General features: G+C 37.1%; 1 protein-coding gene across 5 annotated transcripts in view; it reads right to left on the bottom strand.

Moving 5' to 3' along the window:
• Positions 1-201: 201 nt before the first annotated feature.
• Positions 202-22,885, bottom strand: part of AFG1L (AFG1 like ATPase) — a 67,028-nt gene continuing 44,344 nt past the window's right edge. For 4 of the 5 annotated variants that reach the window (XM_081942866.1, XM_081942864.1, XM_081942865.1 and 1 more), the window contains 5 exons: positions 20,351-20,421; positions 19,994-20,094; positions 8,120-8,260; positions 2,704-2,817; positions 202-690 (listed from right to left, as the gene is read on the bottom strand). In XM_081942866.1, coding sequence (XP_081798992.1) covers positions 544-690; positions 2,704-2,817; positions 8,120-8,260; positions 19,994-20,094; positions 20,351-20,421 — 574 coding nt within the window. In that variant the 3' untranslated portion in view covers positions 202-543. Of the gene's footprint in view, positions 691-2,703; positions 2,818-7,801; positions 7,907-8,119; positions 8,261-19,993; positions 20,095-20,350; positions 20,422-22,885 lie in introns of all 5 variants that reach the window. The other variant, XR_014174516.1, reaches the window with a different exon arrangement.

Raw genomic sequence — 22,885 nt, 5'->3', positions numbered from 1 at the left:
TGTCTATATGCGGTAAATATGATGAATAAATAAATAATACAGGAAACTATCACTTGAGCATACTCTGGCAGCAGAAAAACACACCAACTGGCAAGTGGAATACTGTAAATTGGTGTTACACAGGGGACTTTGTGAATATATATGAAATTTTCAATTGCTACCTAAAAGAAAATGATTTTTAAAAATCAAGGATACTCCAGAGACATTTGTATATTTTATTTTTTAACCATAGAACAGAGATTGTTGGATTCAAAATATGCATTTAATGTTTCTACCTTGTATCTTTTGTTTGTTCAAAGCACAATGGGATATGGCCAATAATAAATATGTTTTACCTATTTTTTTCAGTCATCATCAGTTAAAAGGAAATGTTCTATTTGGTCAATAAACTTTTCATGCTAGACTGAATAAAATTATATCTATAGATTTCCATTAAAGGGGGCCAGTAAATAATGATGTAGTTTTTAACACTAATATGATACATAAAGTGTCAAGTTAGTTAATGTGCTTGAAGCCCTTTTTCCTTTCAGTTATTGTTTATTTTTAACCTTCCGGCTGCAACTTTTTTTTGCTCCGATCTCCATCTTTCCAGTATTGCTCTGTCTGCATTTCGGTAAGTCGCGAGATAGTCCGTTGAAAGGCAAATATTTCTTCCTCTCCCGTAAACATAGAAAGTGCTTCAGCTGAATCCTAGAGACACGTAAAAAGAAAAATACAAGCATTTTTTTTGGCGGGGGGAAGACATTGTGGGCTTCTTGCATGGGTCCTCAGTAATGAAATTCCACTGCACAGTAAGACAATCAACTTTTTAGTATAGATTGCCCTTGTTTAGTAACCAAACTTGTTTTGCAGTTAGGATGATGATGAAAAAACAACTTTATGGTCACTCCGTGTATTTATGACCTTTACAGTTGTGTAAAGAACTTAGTAACCACTTCACTTAACAATCAAGTTGCCAGTCCCAATTGTGATCACTAAATGAGGACAACCTATAATGAAGAGGAACACACATAGGCCACCAAACCACTTTGCAATTGGATCTTTGGCTCAAAGGGTAGCTTCACATGTATCCAGCTCCTCTCTACTTACTCTAGTTTCTGAAACATTAACAGGAAATGGAGCTCCATTATTTCATAAACACTCCAAACTTTATATACATGCATTTGTTGATGCTTTATTTGTGTTTGTACATATAATGTGTTTTATCAGTGTTGTATATCTGTGATTGCAGGAGCTCTGTAGATTGCCAGACGCTAAATAAATTTTTAAAAACCCTCCCATTACCTAACATGGAGTGTGGGGAGGGCAGAAATATTAAAAATGTATTCATGCCTTTGTTTTTTACACTTCACTGGAATGGATTGTCCTTTTCCGTGTCAGGGTTAAGATCCCCACCAAATTGAAACACAGCCCCAATAGCAATAGTGTCTGAGCCCTTTTGTCTTCCTTTTGCATTTTCATTAAATCAACGAAACATCAAGATGAAAACTTTTAAAATTACACGGGAAAATAAACCAAAAACATTTGATAGCATATGAAGGGAGTTGAGATTTTAAGGAGACATGCAAATATTTTAAACATTAATATCCAAAATTTCTAGTAGAAGCAATTAGATAATATCTAAGAATAAATCTGAACTTTTCTTTAGCAATTATCAGCCTTGATTGGAAATAGTTTTGATTAAAATGAAATATACATTGATTACATTGGTTCTGAATGATACCAAGAGTCCATTTTGGTCAGTAAGTCTATGTCACTTTTTAAAAAAATCTTCTGAGCTAGTAAGTCTGGCATTTTTATCATATCAATGTTTCAAAAACACATATCATAACAATTTGGTTTTTTTTGGGGGGGGGGGAGATTTTTCCTCCACAAACCATTCCTGGAGATTTCAAATGGCGGCTAGACAGCCATCGGCTGGAAATGTTTCCATTTGAATTCTTCCTCTGAGCAAGGGATTAGATTCAATAGCTTGACGAAACCCACAAGTTCCAGGATTTGGGTGCAAAGTCAGCATAAGGCTTTATAGGGATAAGGGCCCAGGCTCTCTTGAAGAAAGCCAATTGTATTGGTATCATTTTGGAGTTCTGTGGCGCTGCTGAGCCGTACCAAGAAAGGCAGAGGAGAGTGACAGGAACAATCCTTTTGTAACATTTCAGTAGCTTACATCTATTTTCATTGGGAAATGCTGGTAGTAATTTTTCATATGCAGCAGTTATGATAAAAGATTCACAAAAAGATATTGCGTGTTAATGAATATTTATGAATGTTTGCAGTGGGTTTTTTGTTTTGTCTGAATATTGTAGGAGGTGGTGTGTATCAGCTCTCTTCCATGTGAATCTAAAGAAAAAAGACCCTTATAGATGCTCCCTATTCTAACAGAGCTTCTAACTGATGCATAGGTTAAAGTCTTGCGTAAAGCAATTACAATGAACTGCATTTGAGGAACTTGTAACAGTTGACCCAATATTTTCAATGCATTAGAAATATATTCTTAGATTTGTGGACATTTATGGATCCTAATCCATGAATAAATAACATTACCTTAAATTACAGCAGAGGAAAAAAAATGCTAGACTGAACCTGCAGGAAAGTTACAGAACGACCCTCTAAATGCTCTTTTGTTTTTCAATAATGCCAGCACATAGACCCAAACCTATTATGCTCTCTTGCAACAAAGGCACTGATGTTCATAGTGGTTACCTGGCTCAACCCCAAATCATCCATCAGTACCCTGTTCTCATCCAGTCCACTGTCATGGTCCGCTTGAATAAATATACTCTGGAGGGGAGCTGATGCAGAGCAAATAAGACGCACCTGGAACAAAACAAAACAAAAAGGCTGAAGTTCATCACTGACGAATTCTTATTTCTCCATTGAATCTCACACCCCCCTTTATTTTCTTTCGTTTTTCAATGGAATACTTTTGAAAGTTCATTTATAGCAACAGGTTTCTGACTCCGGTAGTTTACATTGCACTCCTTAACGATGCAGATGGGTGCAGAGATGCCCCTATCATTCAGTCACAAATAGCTTTTAATATTAAAATATTTTTACTATTTATCTTACTTCTCTCATAACTTTTAAAATAAAGAAACAAAAATACACCAGATACTGAATTGCTATCGCAAACTCAATCAAAAAGGTACGTATTTTATTTACACATCAAGCCATCACTTTAAATCAGGGAGGTCAAACTCTCAGCCGGTGGGCTGGATGCATCATGCGCCGGCCATGCCCACACACGGTTTAGCAAAGGGGGGAAAAAGTTTCAATATGTCATATGATGCCGCAGTGCCACCCCTGCTCTAAATCATCGCTAAATCAAATTTAGATAGCAATCTGTTTTCATTCAGTTTTTAAAAATATTTTTGCCTTATACATTATTAAGATGCGGGAAAAATCAGATGAGGGATTCCCAAAACTTTCAGCCTAGGGATAAATCAAAGAAAGCAGGGAAGCGGGTATGGTGGCTACCCATACTCCCTGACAACTTCGGTGGACAGCTGTTGCAATATAGGTCTAAGCTACACACACACACACACACACACACACACACACCTTCATCCAGTAATGCCAGACATCCAGGCATTACGTTTCTTTCAAATGTGAAGACTTTTAGATCCAGCTGTTCAAGAGCTCCAAAACACCTGGAAAGCAAACCAGGTCTTCTTAGAATCTCCTCCCTAAGGCGGCATAGATTCTAAAATACCTGCTTCATTCTACTGCCCATTTTGGCATGACGTCTTACAGGTGCAGCATTTTTCAGTCAATTAAAGCAAAATATTCCTGAGAAAATACTTGCCCAGTGGGATAGAGATGCAGAGCAATTGCATTTTTTTTTCTAATGTGCAGGTAGCGGTCAAGGAATCTTTTCAGCCTTAACCTTTGAAAAATCGCAGCGGGCTAATAACAACACTACACTCTTTGGAAAGCACACCTTTATTTTTCCTTCAGGATTTCTGGAATGACTATGGTATGTGACATGCTATTCTGTCCTTCCAGGAAAGGCCACAGAAAGACGAAATCCCTTTGCAAAGAGATGGGGACTTTCGTAAATGATCTGGATGTCTTAAATACAGCTTTAGATGATCCTTCTTCATTTAAAACAGAGAGGTAGCCCTCTCTTAATTTTTTTTTTAAATTTTGAGATGAGAATAAATGCTAATTAGGCAATGCTTGAGGACAATAGTATCATTATGGATTCTTTTATGGATTCTTTTACACAACTAAAATTATTTGTCCTTATGAGTTTTACCTCAAAAGGAAATAGTTGATTAGTTTCTTTCCCTTAGCTCTTGCAAGGTATTGTAATAAATATGTCAAGCCTCTGGAAGACAGAGTCATTAACCAATCTTTCCTTTAATTGCAATCTCACTATGGATGCATTTCTTGGATTTCGGAGAAGCAAATGTTAGCCTACTTGCTTCCTTTCAGATGCTCCTACTTTGTTCAATAGGAAAAGGGTTATACTCGTGCACTGCCCTCTGCTGAAGGGGAATTATTAATAGAAGCCAGGATGTTGGGAATTTTATTCTGGCCTAAACAGAACTCATTTGCATTTTTGGGGGTCATGTGTGGATAACAACATAATCAGACCATCTCCCCATTTCAAAGTAATTCTCACCCCTCACGCAATTAAAAATTAAAATGCATATATATTTAAATGAAATATAATTAAACATAATATTTTGGGAGAAAATACATTTAAAGACACACATTTAAAGACACAATTTTGCACAGCCATTTAAAAAAAACACCAGATTCATCTGGAAACAGGAGAAAATCCTACGAATGCACCTTAAAAACAGAAAAGTGACATGGAACAGAAATAGACTGCTCTCTCCCATCGTTTGTCCATGAAAAAAATGATAAGGATTCTTATGGGCCATAATGACAGCAGCACGAAGGGAATATTTCTCTCTCTCCCCCTCTCCCTCCCTCTCCCTCTCTCCCTCCCTCCCCCCGCCCTCTCTCTGAAGGATAAGAAATCTCTATTGTAGTTTTTACTATGCAAATTCTCTAGTTTGGTAGAAAGAAGCATCACCCAATGGGTTAATCTTTCCCAGTGCTGCTGCTGCAGAGGTATAGTTTAAACTGTCACTATGTATTTGAGGAGACAATTAGGTTTCCTTTTTTTCTTTTCCTGGAGAAGATTTACTCAAAAGAACAGAACATGATCCTGGAAGGAAATTAGGGTACTGTAAGGAAGGTAAATCCTTCAGGAAAGTATCCATGTAAGGATGATTAGTGGTATGGGAACTGTATGCTTACAAACGCAGGATGTCAGGATATAGCCAATGAAATACGACATGTAAGAAGCCCAAGGGATCATACACAAAGGTTCACTGAGGCAGGCAGAAAGGACAGACTTGAGAGCTAGAAGGGGACAGTGATCTACCTTAAAGAAAGCCACGCTACAGAACAGGACAGTGTTACTTAAAATTCACACAAAGGATAGAAACATTGGTGTTCCTTCTCTGGGAGGTCAAAACCAGGAGCTCTGAGGTTGTGTAGTTGGGAAACAATGCTTATGGGAAAGTCCAAACATGTTATACATGTAGCATTAGAGGAAAGAGTAATCCTGCTTTGTTCTACTAATAAAAAAAGCATCTCTCTGAATCTTCTGTTCACATAGAAGTGCTACGCTGCTCAAGGAGCTAAGGTTCTTCTAAAACCAATGAGTGGCATTTAGTCAGCAGAAAATGTATTTCCTGGAAGTGGCCCATATTTCTTGCTGAACTAGAAGGGATGCGTATGTGTGCATTATTTTCCCAGTACCTTTTTGAAAAAGAATTTAATCTCAATCGATATGTCCTGATTGCATAAATATTTAAGTGCATGTCTATAATCACACATAAGGTGAAGCTTAATATCTTCCATTACATTTTAAAACATCAGCTTAAATACAAAGAACCTTTAAGTTGTTTTAATATTGCTGATTTTCCTTCCATGATTGAAACCTTCGTAAATCTAAGTGCCGCATTTATCATTACTATTTCATTAGAGGATCCACAACTCAAGACTAAATGTAAGAGTAGTTGTTTATTCTAAATTGAGTGTCACTTTGGGGCAAATTCATTAACATTTTACTCATCTGTGCTTTTTGGAAAATAAATCAACACATGCAAAATAATCTGGAATAGCTACCCAACAAAAGTCTGTAAGTGGTTGGAACAGAACTATTGTCTGGAATCAAAACACTGTGCAATTTCTCAGCAAAAGCAGTTAAAACAATTTAATCGGATGAATTTGACATGATAGGCAGCGGCAAAATATACTGAATGTTTTCTTTATCTTAAAATTATTCAGAAAAAAATTCAGTAGATAGCAATGCTTTCACTTTCTTATTCTGAGGAAGACAGATAAAATGCTCCCCACATTCCATATTATGATTCAGGGTCACTGAATGAAAATGTTTAGTAGGAAATCCAAGAAAAAAAATATCGAAGGCCAAATTAAACAGTTTATCCAATCTTTTTTTATATTTGATCAACTCAAGGTGGCAAATACAGGAAGACAGTTAATTCAAGTCCCACCTTTGGTGCAAAGCAATAGGCTGTGAGTGATTTTATGACAGTCACTCTTTCTCAGCCTTAGGAAGCAGGCAGCAATGACAAACTCTCTCTGTGTGTGAGTGTGTGTGTGTGTGTGTGTGTGTGTGTGTAGATGGTAGTTATCTACATTTTTGATATACACTGAAAACAAGCAAAAGTGTATGTAGATAGGGTTTTCCACTGCAGAGTGCCAGATAAGATGTAGGAAATCAACATAATGTCCTTACTACCCTTTTCCACATCAATCCAAACAAAAAGTCTGAAAAGGCGTCATTATTATCGACACCTCAGAGGGAGCCTAGATGATGAAAAGAAATGGAAGCAAATTCACTGTCTCCTTCAGTCATCCTAAAATTCCTAAAACTCCAAACCTTCTTTAAAAAGTGGTGAAGATGAACGCGGCAGGTGGAAGCTTCTTCAATCAGTGGGGGAAACATTTGTGTTTCTAGTATTATTTGAGGTATTCCTATTTCCTCAGCCTTTCCTGGGCTGATCCGCCTGCTTTATTTTTTTTATTTTTAAATTCTATAGTCTTTCATACAAACCTATAGGAATTTTGGAGACAAGTACATCTGCCTAAATGTTGATTTTGATTGGTAACGTACCTTTTGTTTTCAGTTTTTCAAGAGATTGCTATTGTAAGAGTTTTCTTTTGTTTTTGCAACCAAACCAATACAATAACTAGCATATTTTTCTCCCATATGATATTGAACTGCTCTGTATTTTCTAACTTCCTAAGATACAAATGGAAAATCACTGCCTTTTAGACTGTTTTGAGTGCCCAGTTTTGTTTTCCTTTTTGCGAAGGTGCAATTTCACAAAGTGACCACATAAGACTTACACAATGCATTTTCCTTACAAATCCTAAATTTGCCCATTTGTTGAATAAAAACAACTATGTTGCAAATTCAGTGACATCTATTTGCTTATCTTAGTTCTAATCTTTATTAGCCACTGACAATGTTGCTGTTTTAGTGACTTCATCTAGCAGTTAAAAAAAAGATAAAAGTTTCCCTGTCAGTCGTACCCAATCTAGGGTGCGATGCTCATCTCCGTTTCTTGGCTGAGGCAGCAAGGGTTGTCCAAAGACAATTTCCATCGTCATGTGGCCAGCCTGCCTGTATGTCAAAAGTGCACGGAATGCTGTTACCTTCTCACCAAAGTGGTACCTATTTATCTACTTGCATTTGCATGCTTTAGAACTGCTAGATGGGCAGGAGCAGGAGCAAGTAATGGGAGCTCACCCCATGCCGCAAACTCTGTTCTCAAACCTGGGCTGTCAGCTCTCCAGCCCACAAGCTTGGTGTCTTTAACCGCTGAGCCATTGTAAATGTTAATGCAGCTGGCAGCTAAAGAAGAAAATACAGTAATTTAAATTAAATTAGACAACACATTAATCTTAACAGTCAAGGTTTTAATAGCTCACATGGCAATGCAGTGTGATCAATGAATATATGCTGATGCCTTTTTGCCAGGCATTAATTAATTAATTAGCATTCAGCATTTCCAAAATAATTCCAGATGCATTCATCTTATAAAGAACCTGCAAACCAAATGCTTACCTTTTTTTCATAAAAAGTATCAATTAGAGTGATGAAGCGTCGAGCTTGGGTTCTTTTTGCCATTGTAAAGAGAGGTATATTATGAACAAAAACCAGATCAAAATTCTTGGATATTTCCAAATAATCACTGGCTCCAAGAGGCTGAAATGGGAAATAAGACGTGAGAAATCAATAGATTGACAGCTACATTTCAAAAGGCAACAACAATGCTGTTTTCTGTTTAAAATTGGCTTTTCTTGTCTGAATCGATCAAATGCTATACCATTTTGCTTCCCCCTCAGAAAAGGAGGGGGGAAACTAAATATACGCATTTTAATAAACATGCACATGTTGTTCTAATTGATTTAGGTACATATTTTCCTTTATTCCCATATCTATATTGTAATAAAGTAGGATAAGGCTGAAAGAAAAATAAAGGTGTAAGGATAGGAAAACATCATTTACTTCACCAGAATCTTTTTTATTTGGACTGCCCTGGACTAACATAGCTCGCCTTCTACAACCATTTCTAAAGCAAAAGGTAAAAATGTATATAGGTAGTCCTCGGCTAACGACTATTCGTTTAGTGACTGTTTGAAGTGATGGCAGCAATGAACCAAAGATATGTCTGGTCCCTGAAAGCTATTGCAGGACTCCATGTTATAAACACCTGATAAACAATTACAACTGCCAGTGAGCTTCAACTCTCCTCACCAGCCTATCTTCTCCCCATCTCTGCCCTTTTGGCCGCCCTGCCCAGTGGCAGTCATTGACAGTTCCACAGTTGAAGTAGAGGTCCAGGGCCTTCAGCAGTGTCAGCCAGCTGCTATCACCCATGGGCCACCACTTCAGCTCCAGAATCACTGAGTGCCAACTGAAGACCTGTGCTGTGGCCAGCCATCCCAGTTCCATAGGGTAAAGCCCCAGACATTCTCACAGCCCTGTGCTCCACTGGCCCTGGTCACCCACAGCTGACCTTCACCATCTTCTTCCTCCTGTTGCTGACAAAGTTTGCCCAGAAGAGGAATTAATTAAATCTGAAAATGACACCAAGCTGGCAGAAATACCCCAGAAGAAAGGTTGAAGATTCAGAAGGATCTCAACAGACTTGAACACTGGTACCTAGCTAAAAACATGAAATTAAAATTTAGAGAAAATTAAGGTTTTACACTTAAGACAAGAAAAACCAAATGGACAAATATAGAATAGGTGGAACTTGACTCAACAGCAGTAACTACAAGAGGGATCTATGGGTCATAGTGGACAATCAGTTAAATATGAGCCAGCAGTGTGCCCCCAAAAGCCAATGCAGTCCTAGGCTGCATCAACAGAGAGACAAAATCAAGATCATGTGAACTGTTAGTACCACTTTATAATGGCTTGGTAACCTAACACTTCAAACATTGCATCCAGTTTTGGTCATGACAAAATTAAAAAAGATGTTGAGACTCTGGAAAGAGTGCAGAGAAGAGCAATAAAAGCTGATTAGGGGGATAGAGACTAAAACATGAAGAAGAGTTGCAGGAATTGGGTATGTCGAGTCCACTGAAAAGCAGGACTAGGGGTGACATGATAGTAGCATTCCAATATTTGAAAGGCTGCCACAAAGGGGTGTGTGTGTCAATCTGTTCTCCAAAGTACAAGAAGCAATGGATGGGGGGAGGAGCCAACGTCGCGACGATACGGACATGCGGTCTCGATGCTCTGTATGCTTGAAGTATATCTTTAACCAGAGAAAAGTGAAAATTTAAACATTATTGTGAATCTATGCTTAATCTTGTTAAAAGCTTCCAAGCTAGAGCAGCAGTGTTTGTTAGCTGGAGATAATGGCACAATTTCAACAGCAGAAAGAAACTTTAAGTCTGCAAAAGATATTCTCAGAAATACAGAAATTATCTTCCGGTTCCGGCTGTGGATCGCGACGGGCATGCTTTGCTCGCCCCGTGCACTCTTGGTGGGCTCCCCCTTAATCGGGGGGGGCACAGGGAGCCTTGTAGGGGCCCCTGCCGAGGGGGTGGCTAGCGGGGAGTCCCCTGCGGCGGCGGCGGCCATGGGGGGGCCCTGCATTGCCCTAGGCACCAGGAGGCAAAAGGGGAGGCGCGAGTTCGCGCTTTCGCGTCGAGGCAGCTGGACGAATTTGACGATTTGAAGGCTGCAGCTGCAATGTGGTGAGGTGGAAATCCCCCCCGTTCCCTTTTTAGACTGGGAAAAAAAAGGATTGCCAGCTTTTTAAAACGTTCAATCTGCTCTTGGGAAGTGTAACCAGAAGGAGGGGGATTTCCCCCCCCCCTTGGAAAAGCGGCTTTAAATTGCTCTCTACCACCGGAGGTGTGGAGAGAACTGTGGAATGAAATCACACTCATAGCAAATAGCAGATGAATACTTTGCTGCAATTGTGAAAATGAGGCGATGATTTGACTTTTGTGAAAACTTTTAAAAACTTTTGGTTTGTTGCCTTCTGATCCCGGTGCTGGCAAGGCAAGATGGCACACTTCCGTTGTCTTCTTGTGCTTTGAAATTTGACTCCACCCACAGAAACTGCTGGTATTTTGTATTTGTCTCCGTGACACTCAGAGATATTTCTTGATATTTAATACCCTGGACTTGGAACAATGAATTTTATTATTTGGATTTGAACTATAGAAAAGGTCTCTATTTGCCTGGACTGCCTGCCTCGCGATCTCTCTTGGCTACCCACCTTTACAGCTCCCTTTTTATTGTATCGACACAGACATCTCTGAGCTTTCTTTATTAAAATGGCACCGAAAAGACCACCACCTGGGAAACCAGGCTATGCGGGTTCTGCCCCTACCTCTTCAACATCCAGTCCCAGCGGGCAACAGACACTAACATCTCTGTTACAACCCAAGCCCCCGGAGGAGGATCTAACTCAACAGATGCTACAAAAGATCTTAAAGGGGCAGGAGGAATTGAAGAACCAACTAAAAGAAATGAACGAACAGCTCAGAGAAAATCAAAACCGAACGGCTCAAAATGCGCAAAGACTGGAAGTTTTGGAGGAGGGGACAGCCGAGATGAGGGGGGAGGTGAGGGGAGTCCAGAGAGGAAATCAAGAACTTGAGAACCATCAGATAAAAATGGAGTTTGAAAGAATGTCTTTTTTCCTTAGATTTCAAAATGTAATTGAGACTGATGATGAAGATTTGAGGGAAATTATGACAAAGTTATTGGCTGAATATATTAAAAAAGACAGACAACAGCTGGGATGGGATATTGATCTGGTCTATAGAGTCAATTCCGCCTACGCTAGAACACACAATGTTCCAAGGGAGGTTCACATTAAATTCCTTAGAAAGACTACAAGAGATGAGATTCTGAGTGCACAAAGGGGGCAAGTGTTAAAATACAAGGATAGAGAGATAGCCATCCTGAAACAAATCCCAAAGAAAGTTAGAGATAAAAAAAAAAATATTCGTTGTTAGCGAAGAAATTATACCAGAAAGGGATTTGGTTCAGATGGCTTCTCCCAGAAGGTATGTTGATATTCTGGGAGGACACTAGAGTTAGAATTAACACAGCCATGGAGGTGGAGGTCTTCATGGAAAAAAACAAAGTGCTCCTAGATAAAATCGATGACACCACACGGGATACACAAGACACGGGAGGTGCCGGAGCCTTGCTGGAGGGGGGGGGAGAAGAGGCAACACCGAGGAAACTTAGATCACAAAAGTGAATTAGAAAAATAATGCAATTGCTAATACAGAGAAATTTTTTTTATTTGATATAAAATAGATTGAAATTATTTGAAGATATAAGGTAAAAATATGTTGTCAAAATATTGCTAAGTAGTGAATATTTAATGTATTAATAAGTGAAAGTTGTGAGAATTGGGGGGAGTGCCATTTCCTGCATAATGTAGCTGTCAAAATTTGTAACTTCATCCACCATCCCCTTTCCTGAAATTTTCTGTAAAACCAATAAAAAAAATTTGCAAAAAAAAAAAAAGAAATACAGAAATTATCAAACACATATGAGAGGATAGAGAAGTTGAAAGACTTAGAGCATCTAACAGTAAAATATGATGAAGAAGTTGGAGATGTTTATCAAGTGGAAAAAGTGGTGGTTAAAATCCTAAAAATCGAAGAGGAAAATGAATATAAAGAAATTTACTTTGCTAATATTTATGGTGATTGGTTTGTCTCTGAAAATAGAAAGAGTGGAATACTGAAAGAGGAATTAAATGGAGGGGAAATCTACCCCAGATCGCAAGATACAGAAGAAGAAAAAGAAAAGAATTTATGGATTTAAAGAGAGAAATTTTATTAGCAATATCATTGATAACACTACCGACAATCAAAGATAAGCTGATTAAGGAAACAGAAGAAGGGCATCGAAATTACATGAGAGATTTTATCAGCAAGGAGTTGCTAAGAGGAGTCCATACAAAGTTGATTAAGGAGATGATTAGAGGACTGACACCACAAATGGCAGAAGATATGAGACTGTTTTGCTACTGGAAAGATACAGGTTGATAGATGGAAGAGTAAAATTTAAAACTAGTTAAATTTAGTGAAATTTAGTGACAATAGATATAGTTAAATAAATAATTGATAATGATAATAATGTATACAATGTGTAGTGTTATGATAAGTAATAATTGGATATGAATATTGAATGGTACCCATGAAAGGAATATTAGAAATCCTTTTGGATTATATATAAAGATTAATTAAAAAAAGAACTAAGTTAGATACAGTTAAGTCTTGATTATTAAGGGGAAAATGTTATGATACAAGATACAGTTAAACAAAGGAGGGATAATGATAACAACGTATATATAGGTATGGGTACAACATAAGGAAACTGGATGTAAATTGTAAACAGTGATTTGGAAAGGAGGATTAGAAAACTTTGTTATTAAATATTATGGATGTTTAGCTAGAATAGGACATAAGGATTCAGTGTTACTGGAGGATTTTAGAAATAGTAAATTAAATGCCAGGATGTGGTTATGTATTAAATCTTGGTATATTTTATAATGAAAATGGAGGTATGATGATGGTAGCATGTATAAATATCTGAGTTAAAATACTTGAGTTAATATGAATTATGTTTGTTGACTGTGGAAGAGATGCACAAAAGCCTTTTTGTAACCAACTGATACACTTTCTACAGTATGTAAAGAAGGATGTGTTGTGTTTGTTTTGAAAATTAAAAATAATTTTTTTATTAAAAAAGAAGAAGCAATGGATGGAAACTAATCAAGGAGAGAAACAACCTAGAACTAAAGAAAAATGTCCTGACAATAAGAACAATTAACCAGTAAAGTAGATAATTAAATAAATACTATTAATTTTGAATGCAATTTAAACAATGTTAGAAATGTAAAATGTTAATGATTGGGGAAGGGGAATTTGTGAGATATTTTCTGGGAAGGAAAAATAGGGTAAGTAACTGGAAAACTGAAAAAAAAGGTGAAATATAAGGTGTAAGTGATGTTACCTATGTGTAAAAATGAATAAAAAATGATAAAGAATGATGTAAAGAGAATAATACTGTGGAAGTTGGAATGCCAAAGCTATGGTAAAAAATGGTTAATTTATAAAGATGAATTAATAGTAATTAGATGAAGACTAAAAGAAAAGGGTGTTTGGTAATGATATGTAAGTTTAAATAAATTAATGGAAAAAGATAAAGGATTATACAAAAGAAATGAATATTGATAAAAGTGGGAAGATTAGAATATATTTAAACTATGAATATAGATATGATGCATAAGATGTGACTTGGACCACACTCTGTCCATCAAGTATGTATGATTTGGGGGGGGGGGGGAGAGAATTGCAATAAAACTTGTCTTTAAAAAAAAAGAACAATTAACCAGTGAAACGGCTTGCCTCCAGAAGTTGTGGGTGCTCTATCACTCGAGGTTTTTAAGAAGAGACGGGGCAACCATTTTTCTGAAATGGTATACCATCAAATGTTAAACCCAATTTGCTTAATACTGTCCATTTTAACTTCAAACTTGCAAAGATTTAGCCAGGTGTCCTTATCAACTACACGCCCAGAGATTGTTTTTAAACTGACAGCAAAAAGAACACTGGAAATCTGGAACACTGATACTTTGACTCTTCACAGCGCAGTGAATATACTGAAATGATCCTTATTCAGCAGTTACTGAATAAGTTTGTATAAGTTTATATTCTCTGGATATTTGACAGCGAAAAGAACACTGGAAATCTGGAACACTGATACTTTGACTCTTCACAGCGCAGTGAATATACTGAAATGATCCTTATTCAGCAGTTACTGAATAAGTTTGTATAAGTTTATATTCTCTGGATATTTGACAGCGAAAAGAACACTGGAAATCTGGAACACTGATACTTTGACTCTTCACAGCGCAGTGAATATACTGAAATGATCCTTATTCAGCAGTTACTGAATAAGTTTGTATAAGTTTATATTCTCTGGATATTTGTTCTTGAAAAACATTGCAATTTTCTTGGAAGAGCCAGATGAACTACTGAAGCTATCTAGAATCCAGGACTTTGTTTTCTATGAAGGATTAGAAACGATATAGGGTTTCCTGCCTAGGCAGGGGGTTGGACTAGAAGACCTCCAAGGTCCCTTCCAACTCTACTATTGTATTGTATTGTATTGTATTGTATTGATTAGCCCAGTATTGTAGTAGGCTGCATAGAGCTTGTAGTGGTGGTATACTTTATTAAGAAAATATCACCTCTTTGAATAACATGCTGTTCTCTTTTAATATCCTGTGTTTGAGAAAATATTTCTTAAGTCATGTAATAAATAACCAATTAGTTTGACCAGAATGGTCAATGCAATTCAGGTACCTTCGTCGAGCGCAAATTTCCAATTCACGTTTCAGAAGAGATTGCCTGACACATTGTTCTGCCTTCTTATAATCATTTGAGAAGACCAATAACTGTGGCAAAGTTACAAAACCAGCAACCTTACGCAGCAATAGCTACATTCACTAACACAGTGAGTTTGAGTTTACTAATGTTTAGAATTTGACAGGTTCCCAAGCCTTATGACTGTAACACACTGTAGAAAATGAATGTATGTGTACTCTTTAAAAAAGATAACAATTATGGGAAACATGCTCCATTGTTATTAGATTTTGTATCATTATGCTCATCCTTCCCAGTCCTTCCCTGCAATTCTCTGATCAAATATGGAGAGCACTCACCAGCCAGTCCCTATTTATATTTCACACTTAAATTAATTTTATGACATTTTGACTTTTTCAGATGTTAATAGAGAAAAGAAATTGCTGACTTTCCTGCATAGTTTGTGATTTACAAGTTGTTTTTCCGTCTTTCTGCTACCATAGAAAAGATGGATGATGCTGTAGCTATTTCTTCTGATAATCCTTATTATGGAGGAGTAGGATTTTATTAACATTAGGCTAACTCCAAATTCATTTACGGCAATTCAACCTCATCAGGTAGCTCATTTTAGTCTACAATCTAAGTGATTCCTTTTTCAATTTAACTGCCAAGTTAACTGTCATTATCTCGGTTCAAGTTATTTTTAGAGGTATATATTAAAACGTTCTTGGAAATAATGAGCAATAGATATTTTTCTATTAGTGCCATATTAGAATGGTGATAGCTTTGAGTGTTTTTACATCTGAAGGAAGTGACAGCCTTCTTTGCAGTGGAATTATTCATCAACAACACCATCATCTTAAAAAATCATTATAAAAGAACAGAAAACTGAGGGAATTTCTTAAATCTGTCCTGTGCTATTTATTTAGAGCTAAGGAAATGTACATCCCAGACTTATTTATTGTTCTAATAGGCAAGGCAATTATTGGTTTCAGCACTCTGAACTTCCCTCATTTTATTTAGAATGGATCTCTATTTTATTTAGAATTGATTACTTCTGTTAAGATGGCAAGAATAAGGATTAATTTGAATATTGCAAACTAATTTTGTAAGTATATCCATCACCATCATTTGGACAGAGAATATAACCAGGGAGACAGTTGTGTTGATTTTGCAATCACAAACATTTCACAATTATTGTCAATGATAAAAACATTCCTGTAACTGTAGAATCCATTTTTTTAAAATTTACTTTAAGCACCAGCATAACTAGTGGGCTCTAGAAACATTTCTTGAGTTTGCTGGTGAACAAACCCTCAGTTTTCAGATTATTCCTCTTCTTCAATACCAATAAAACAGCAAACAAATCAATAAAATATAGAACTCCAGAATTATAACCTTCATTTTTATAACAAATGTATGTCCTATTTTAGAATCATAATCTTGGAGGGATTCATTCACGCTGCAGAGTCCAATTTCCTGCACAATGTAGGAATCCAGATTAAAGCATCCCTGGTAGATGACTGATAGGCATGAACTTTAAAAAAAACCTTATCCACTAAGGAGGAGCCTACATTTGGCTGGGGTTGATATTGGCTACTATTAACTAATACTATTAGCTAATGCTCTCCACCATAAGCAACCATCTCTTTTCCATCCTATTCCTGACCTATGACGATAGATAGATAGATAGATAGATAGATAGATAGATAGATAGATAGATGGATGGATGGATGGATGGATGGATGGATGGATGGATGGATGGATGGATGGATGGATGGATGGATGGATTGGTGGATGGACGGATGGATGCACGGACAGAGAGAGATGACATATATATCATATATGGGTGCGCGCACGCACACACACACAGATAAGTGCATATCTAATGTTTGTGATATACAGTATATAATCTATATATCTATATATCTATAAATATGGATAGGTGCATATCTAATGTTTGTGCTGTTGTTTTTTTTAAAAAACTATACCCTTTCTTATAGTAGTACTGTTAGAAGCACCTATAAATAGAAAAAAGGAAATGAACAGGTATTGGTTCCCTTATACTAAAGATCATTATTAAATCTGCATCAATAAATTCACTCTATTCTTACTGGGAAACAGTAATCTTTGCTCAAGTGTAATTATATTAAAAAGTTATTGCTGCCATCAGAGGGCAGTATTTGCTACAGAGACTACAGTTTCGAGGGTTTTGTTTAAAGAAGTAGCCACAGAAGTATAGACAAGGATGTTATTATCAATTTTTCCAGGCTTCTTCTTTAAAAATCCCAGATATAGGCATCATTTATATTTCAGATCATGATAAAATTGTAATAAACATAGATTAATAGCTTTTAAATTAAATTATACCTTCAGAAAAAAACCTTAAATCAATGGGTTTGATATGAAAACACTAGTTTTTAGTGACCATAATAACTTAGCTGTTAAGTTGTTGCAAAAAATGTAGTTATGGGCAAATAAACATTTATTATTATAATAAATATCTGTAGCAGCCACATTCAGTTATCGTTTCCTACATAATTATTTGGAACTCCATGACTAATTATGTCAAGCACTGTCAGCTTTGGCCTCTTACATTCAATTTTTTTCTGTGAAACCCGGAGAAAGATTGAAAAAACTCTCACCTATCAGAGATTCGTAATTTTAATTTAAGTAACAGTGATTAGCTGTTAACTATAACTGAAAGAAATAAACAAACAAACAAACAGAGAACTGCTACTCTAATAAGCCCTTATAGAGAAATATTCCAGATCAGAATTTGATGGATAGAATTGAGATTTATAAAGTGAATGTTTTCATAGTCCTTCTGACATATAAACATAAAAAAAGACTGACACCTGTTCCAGTTTGTTCATGTATGTCTAGTTAATTTAAAATAAACTACAGATTGGCAGGAGTCTGAATTGTATTAACAGCATAGGTTTCCAAATATAATTATGAAGTAGAAAAATAGCAGAAACTGAATATCAGTAGACTTAGGGCAGGGGTGTCCAAACTTGGGAATTTTAAGACTTGTGGACTTCAACTCCCAGAATTCCCCAGCCAGCCATGCTGGCTGGGGAATTCTGGGAGTTGAAGTCCACAAGTCTTAAAGTTCCCAAGTTTGGACACCCCTGACTTAGGGGAAAAGACCACATTCTCACAAGGGAAAAAATTTTTGGCACATTATTAACATTGATTTCAATTAGTACTTTCAATTCTTACATTTTCTAACACTTTTATTAAAAAATAGTCTGTTTATGTTATTTTAAAGAAAAAGTCAGCCTCCATTTCTGAGCTTACAGACATGCTGCCCTTTATGCAATGGACCTCATAAAAAAAAATCTTAAATTAATTACTCTTTTTTTTTAAAAAAAATCATTCTGGACTAGTCTTCTACACAGATGAAAGGAACTAATGTCATGGGGATTTCCCTCCTTAAACAAAAGGTAGCACTGGAGGCATACAGATAGTCAACTTATGGCCCGTTGACTATCTGCACACTTCACCAACTATTTGAAGTTACAATGGACTCCCTCCCAAAGGCATTTTAAGACCTCATTTTGAAGTACCAATGTCCCTTCTCTGCCATCACATGACCGCATTTTGGGCGCTCAGCAACCCATCCATTTTTTCAGCTGTTTGCAGCATCCCATGGTTACATGACTACGATTTACAATGTTTTTTCCAGAACTCAGTGTTTACTTCTAATTTCTGGCAAAATCGATACCAAACGATGGGTTTAATGACCACCACAAAAAAGTCATAAAATGGATCGAGTCACATGGTGAGCTGCTTTATGACCATCAAAACTGCCAGGATCAATTATGGTTGTAAGTTAAGGATAACCTCTACATTGTTATAGATGCGTATATTTTAAAACTTTTTTTCCTGTGTGTTTTAAGATAAAGCCTCTTTTATGTGCAGGATCTTAAATGTCAAAAGCAGGACTGGGAGATATGACTCCTGCCTGTTGATTGTCTCTAACATCTCTTACAGTCTCAGTGTGCATCTAAATAGGTTAAACCTAGTATATATACTATAGTTTAGTACCTATTTTCAGCCAAAGCAACTTTTATACCATGGGCAGCAAGGAAGCAGACATGGCCTTTCTCTGCATGTCCAGAGCCTTCTTCAGAAATGAAAATAAAAGAAAAAAAAAGAGAGAGAAAGAGGGAAAGAGAGAAAGAAAAAGAAAGAAAGAAAGATAAGCAATTGAAATTGATATGTTGCAGCTGACCCTCTTAAATGTCATTTTAAAAATGGGGAGGTGTAAAGAAAAATAAAAACCTGATCTCCAGTAAATGTACTGGTTCAGTAGCACAAAATGATTTGGGCAGTCGGAAGCAACTTTAGGAAACTTGGAAGTGAGATGTGTTTAGGAGTTTAGAAGTCAGCCAGAGAGAGAGATATGGCTGGATTCAGACTAAGTCAGGTTTACAAATCATAATTGCTAGATTCATTAAACCACACAAGCTTCCTAGCATGATGTCCAGGTGGGATGAAGGGGCATTATTTGTATCGGCAGGGCTCAGTATGAATATAAATTATTAATTTTCCTGTCTTTTGGCTGTTTTGTCAAAACATTAAGCTCTTCTGTATGTCCAAATGATGCTTCTGCCTTTAACTTCACCAATTTGGCTTTCGAAGAGGTTTTGCTGTAGCATTTTGTGTCTGCCCATTCACCTTGACAACCAGTACGTATTGTTCACAAAGTCAGATGTTTTCATAAACCAAAAAAAGGTTCAAGAACCTTCCTTCTTGCAAAATATTGTCCGTTGCTGAAAACCAAATATTCTTTTGGTCTGATTTGTAAAAACAGCTAAGTCTGAGGTATCAATTCATCAACAGACTCTTTTGTAAAAAAATTAAAAGGCACTGACATTAAATATCACCGATTACTTTGAAGAGAAACACCCTGTACCTGCTTTTTCATCTTGTTAGTGTTTATAGTTCTACTTTGCAATTCAGTTGTAGTGATTGCTATAAACTCAAAGGAGATCTGAAGGCTTATTTGGAGCAGGGATATGATCAAAACAGACCTGAAAAGCCCAACCAGGCTTGATGGTGTACTCACTTTGTCACACAGCTCTTCAAATGTGAAGTCTGCAATGGTTCCACATGCTTTATTCACTCTCAGTCCTCTGCCTTGTACTTTTAAAATCCTTGGTCTAGTTACTATGGGAACATGAACAAAGACTCAATCTTGTCTGGATAATTACTATAAAACTCATCTCTTACAGATAGGAAATGCATAGCTTGATGAATAATAGCACATGATTCAACACATAAATTAGACAAAATGCTGATACAATGACTGCCACTTGAGTGTGGCATCAACCCATATACAGCAGTAGAACTTATTAATTGGTCAGTGGAGATTGGGCATTGTGTTCTAAATGTATTCTCTTTCAAGAGAAATTAACTTACGTACAATCATTTTGTTTTTGAGCCAGCTCATCAAACAACTTATCCATGACAGCCTCCACATCAGCTTCACTTGTGCTACAGTGAAAAGAATAATAGAATATAAAATTAATAACACTTGAAGCCAACATCAAACAGCTGCCTGAGCTTGCCTAGCTTTCTGCCCATATAAGAGAGAGACACAGAGAGAGAGAGAGAACGAACAGGATGTTATGTTGTAAATACAAACATTAGATTTAGAATTCACTTAAAAAGCAGAGAACATTAACTCTCAGGTAGATAATTTCATTTTATTTACATTCATTGAAAGACTTTTACATTTCAAGCTGTCTCCATTAATATGACAATGCAAGCAAGGCCATCCATGCGATATAAGCACACAATGAGACAGGCAGAGTCCTCCTGTCTATCTTACAAACAAGGTAAAAGCTGACTGACATCTGAGGGGGAACCTTTTGGAATTATGTGTATTCATAACACACACAACACTTGAAATAGATTGGAGTAAAACTGATCTCTCTTCTGCTGGCTACTGGAGTCCAGAATCAAGATTACAACCCTAAGACATTTTAGAATATCTATAGTTTTTCTGAATATAATTTAGTTGATATATTCAAGAAGTTTATCAAAAGAAGTCCTTTCACTTTTAATCAAAAGTTACCCAATACTTAACAGTTCTTTTTACCAATTAAAAAAAAGAAATTATGCAATACTTTGCTTAAAATTTAGAAGGTGCTCAACATTTAAAATGTTAACAACAGCAGCTGCTGAAATTTCCAAGCCAGATTTTCTATCAGATGCCTCTGGGACATCCTTGGTAGAGCTAGAAGTTGTGTTTCAAGGTCACCCATTATGCAAACTTAAGACAGCTGTCCTGAGCTGAGCTAGCCTTTTTGATAAAAGACAATAAATTGCCATGTTAATGTACATACTATTACATTCTTGTATTATTTATTTCCTGGAAGTAGAGAAATATTCACAACTTTTATTTCCTCAACTATCTGTAAGGGATCTTCCCTCTCTCTCTCTCAACTCACTCACACTGCCACGTGGAAAAGGGCAGAAGAGAACAATTTTCTTCTTTTCTCTCCATTCCTGGATGGCAAAATATCTTGGGCACTCCCTGATAACCAATACTGAGAGGCATAATATTTATTTATTTCATTAGATTTGCATTCAGGAGCTCATGCAGCATGTATATGATGCTCCCTCCTTAATTTTTCTCCAAAACAAAAACTTATTCACATTGACTGTATAAAATGGAAGTAAATGTGCCAAAGTCAACTAGGGGCCTCTACTGTTGAGGGTACACTGGAATGTGTATATCCCTTGTCTTAGTCCAACATCTTAATCACAATGTCACATTGGTTCCTAGCTCTGAAGGGTAGCATCATGTTCAAGATTCCTTACTATTTGCAGCCTTTTATGCTCGCACAAATTATGCTTGGTGAACTTTGGTGTATTGGGCTAATGGTGATAAAGCTCATGCTTGCTGCGAGTTGTAATCCCAACATCTCTGGGACAAAATACAGGTAAGAAATATGTTTATTAAGAGCGCAATATTAAAATGAGCATCCTGTAATTCTTGCCCATGAACTGGCCTACAATGCAGGTTCAATGTATTCTTTCTCCAAAGCATCTACAGCAGAGGTGGGTTGCGCAGAAGCATTGCGCTCGCACGATCGAACCGGTAGCATCAGGATTTGCAACCCTCCTCTGATCTACACAGTATATATACCAGTGATGGTGAACCTTTTTGGCACTGAATGCCCAAACCGGATTGCTTACGTGCTGGAGTGCCGAAAAACCGTAGACCAGCAGGCCAGTGCGCATGTGTACGCCAGCCACCTGGTCTTTGGGTTTCCGGCATGCACATGCGTGCCAGCCAGTTGGTCTTTGCGTGCGCCAGACTGCCGGAAACCCAAAGACCAGGTTTTATGGAACTCAGTAGCCACAACATGCATAGAATTATAATATTCAGAAGTTCCAGAAAGTTATTGGAATAGTAGCCCCCTGTATTTGAAAGAACGGTTAGGTTAGCTTCTCAGCTGGTCTGAGTTTCCAGCGCTCCGGTGCATGCAAAGACCAAATGCCCAGAACAGCTGGCAACAGCGCACGTGCCCACAAAGAGGGCTCTGCGTGCCACCTCTGGCACGTGTGCCATAGGTTCGCCCTCACGGATATATACTATACTCTAGTAAGATGTAATCTAGCTTCAGCCTATCTTAAACCGACTCCTTCCAAAAATCTGTTATAGGAAATCCATTGGTGGGCTAGATGGAAATACAGGTAGTCTTCAACTTACTAGAGTTCATTTAGTGACTGTTCGAAGTTAGAACGGCACTGAAAAAAGTGACCGTTTTTCACACTCATAACCATTGCAACATCTTCAGACACTTGGCAACTGACTCATACTTATGACGGTTGCCATGTCCTGGGGTCTTGTGGACTCTTTTGCAACCTTCTGACAAGCAAAGTCAATGTATGCACCAGATTCACTTAACAACCATTTTACTAATTTAACAATTGCAGTGATTCACCT

This window comes from Natrix helvetica (assembly GCF_964273705.1).
Source record: "Natrix helvetica genome assembly, chromosome: 2".
In the NCBI taxonomy this organism is placed as follows: domain Eukaryota; kingdom Metazoa; phylum Chordata; class Lepidosauria; order Squamata; family Natricidae; genus Natrix; species Natrix helvetica.
Note: the sequence above shows the minus strand (reverse complement) of the source record. Positions and strands in the feature narration are given on the sequence as shown.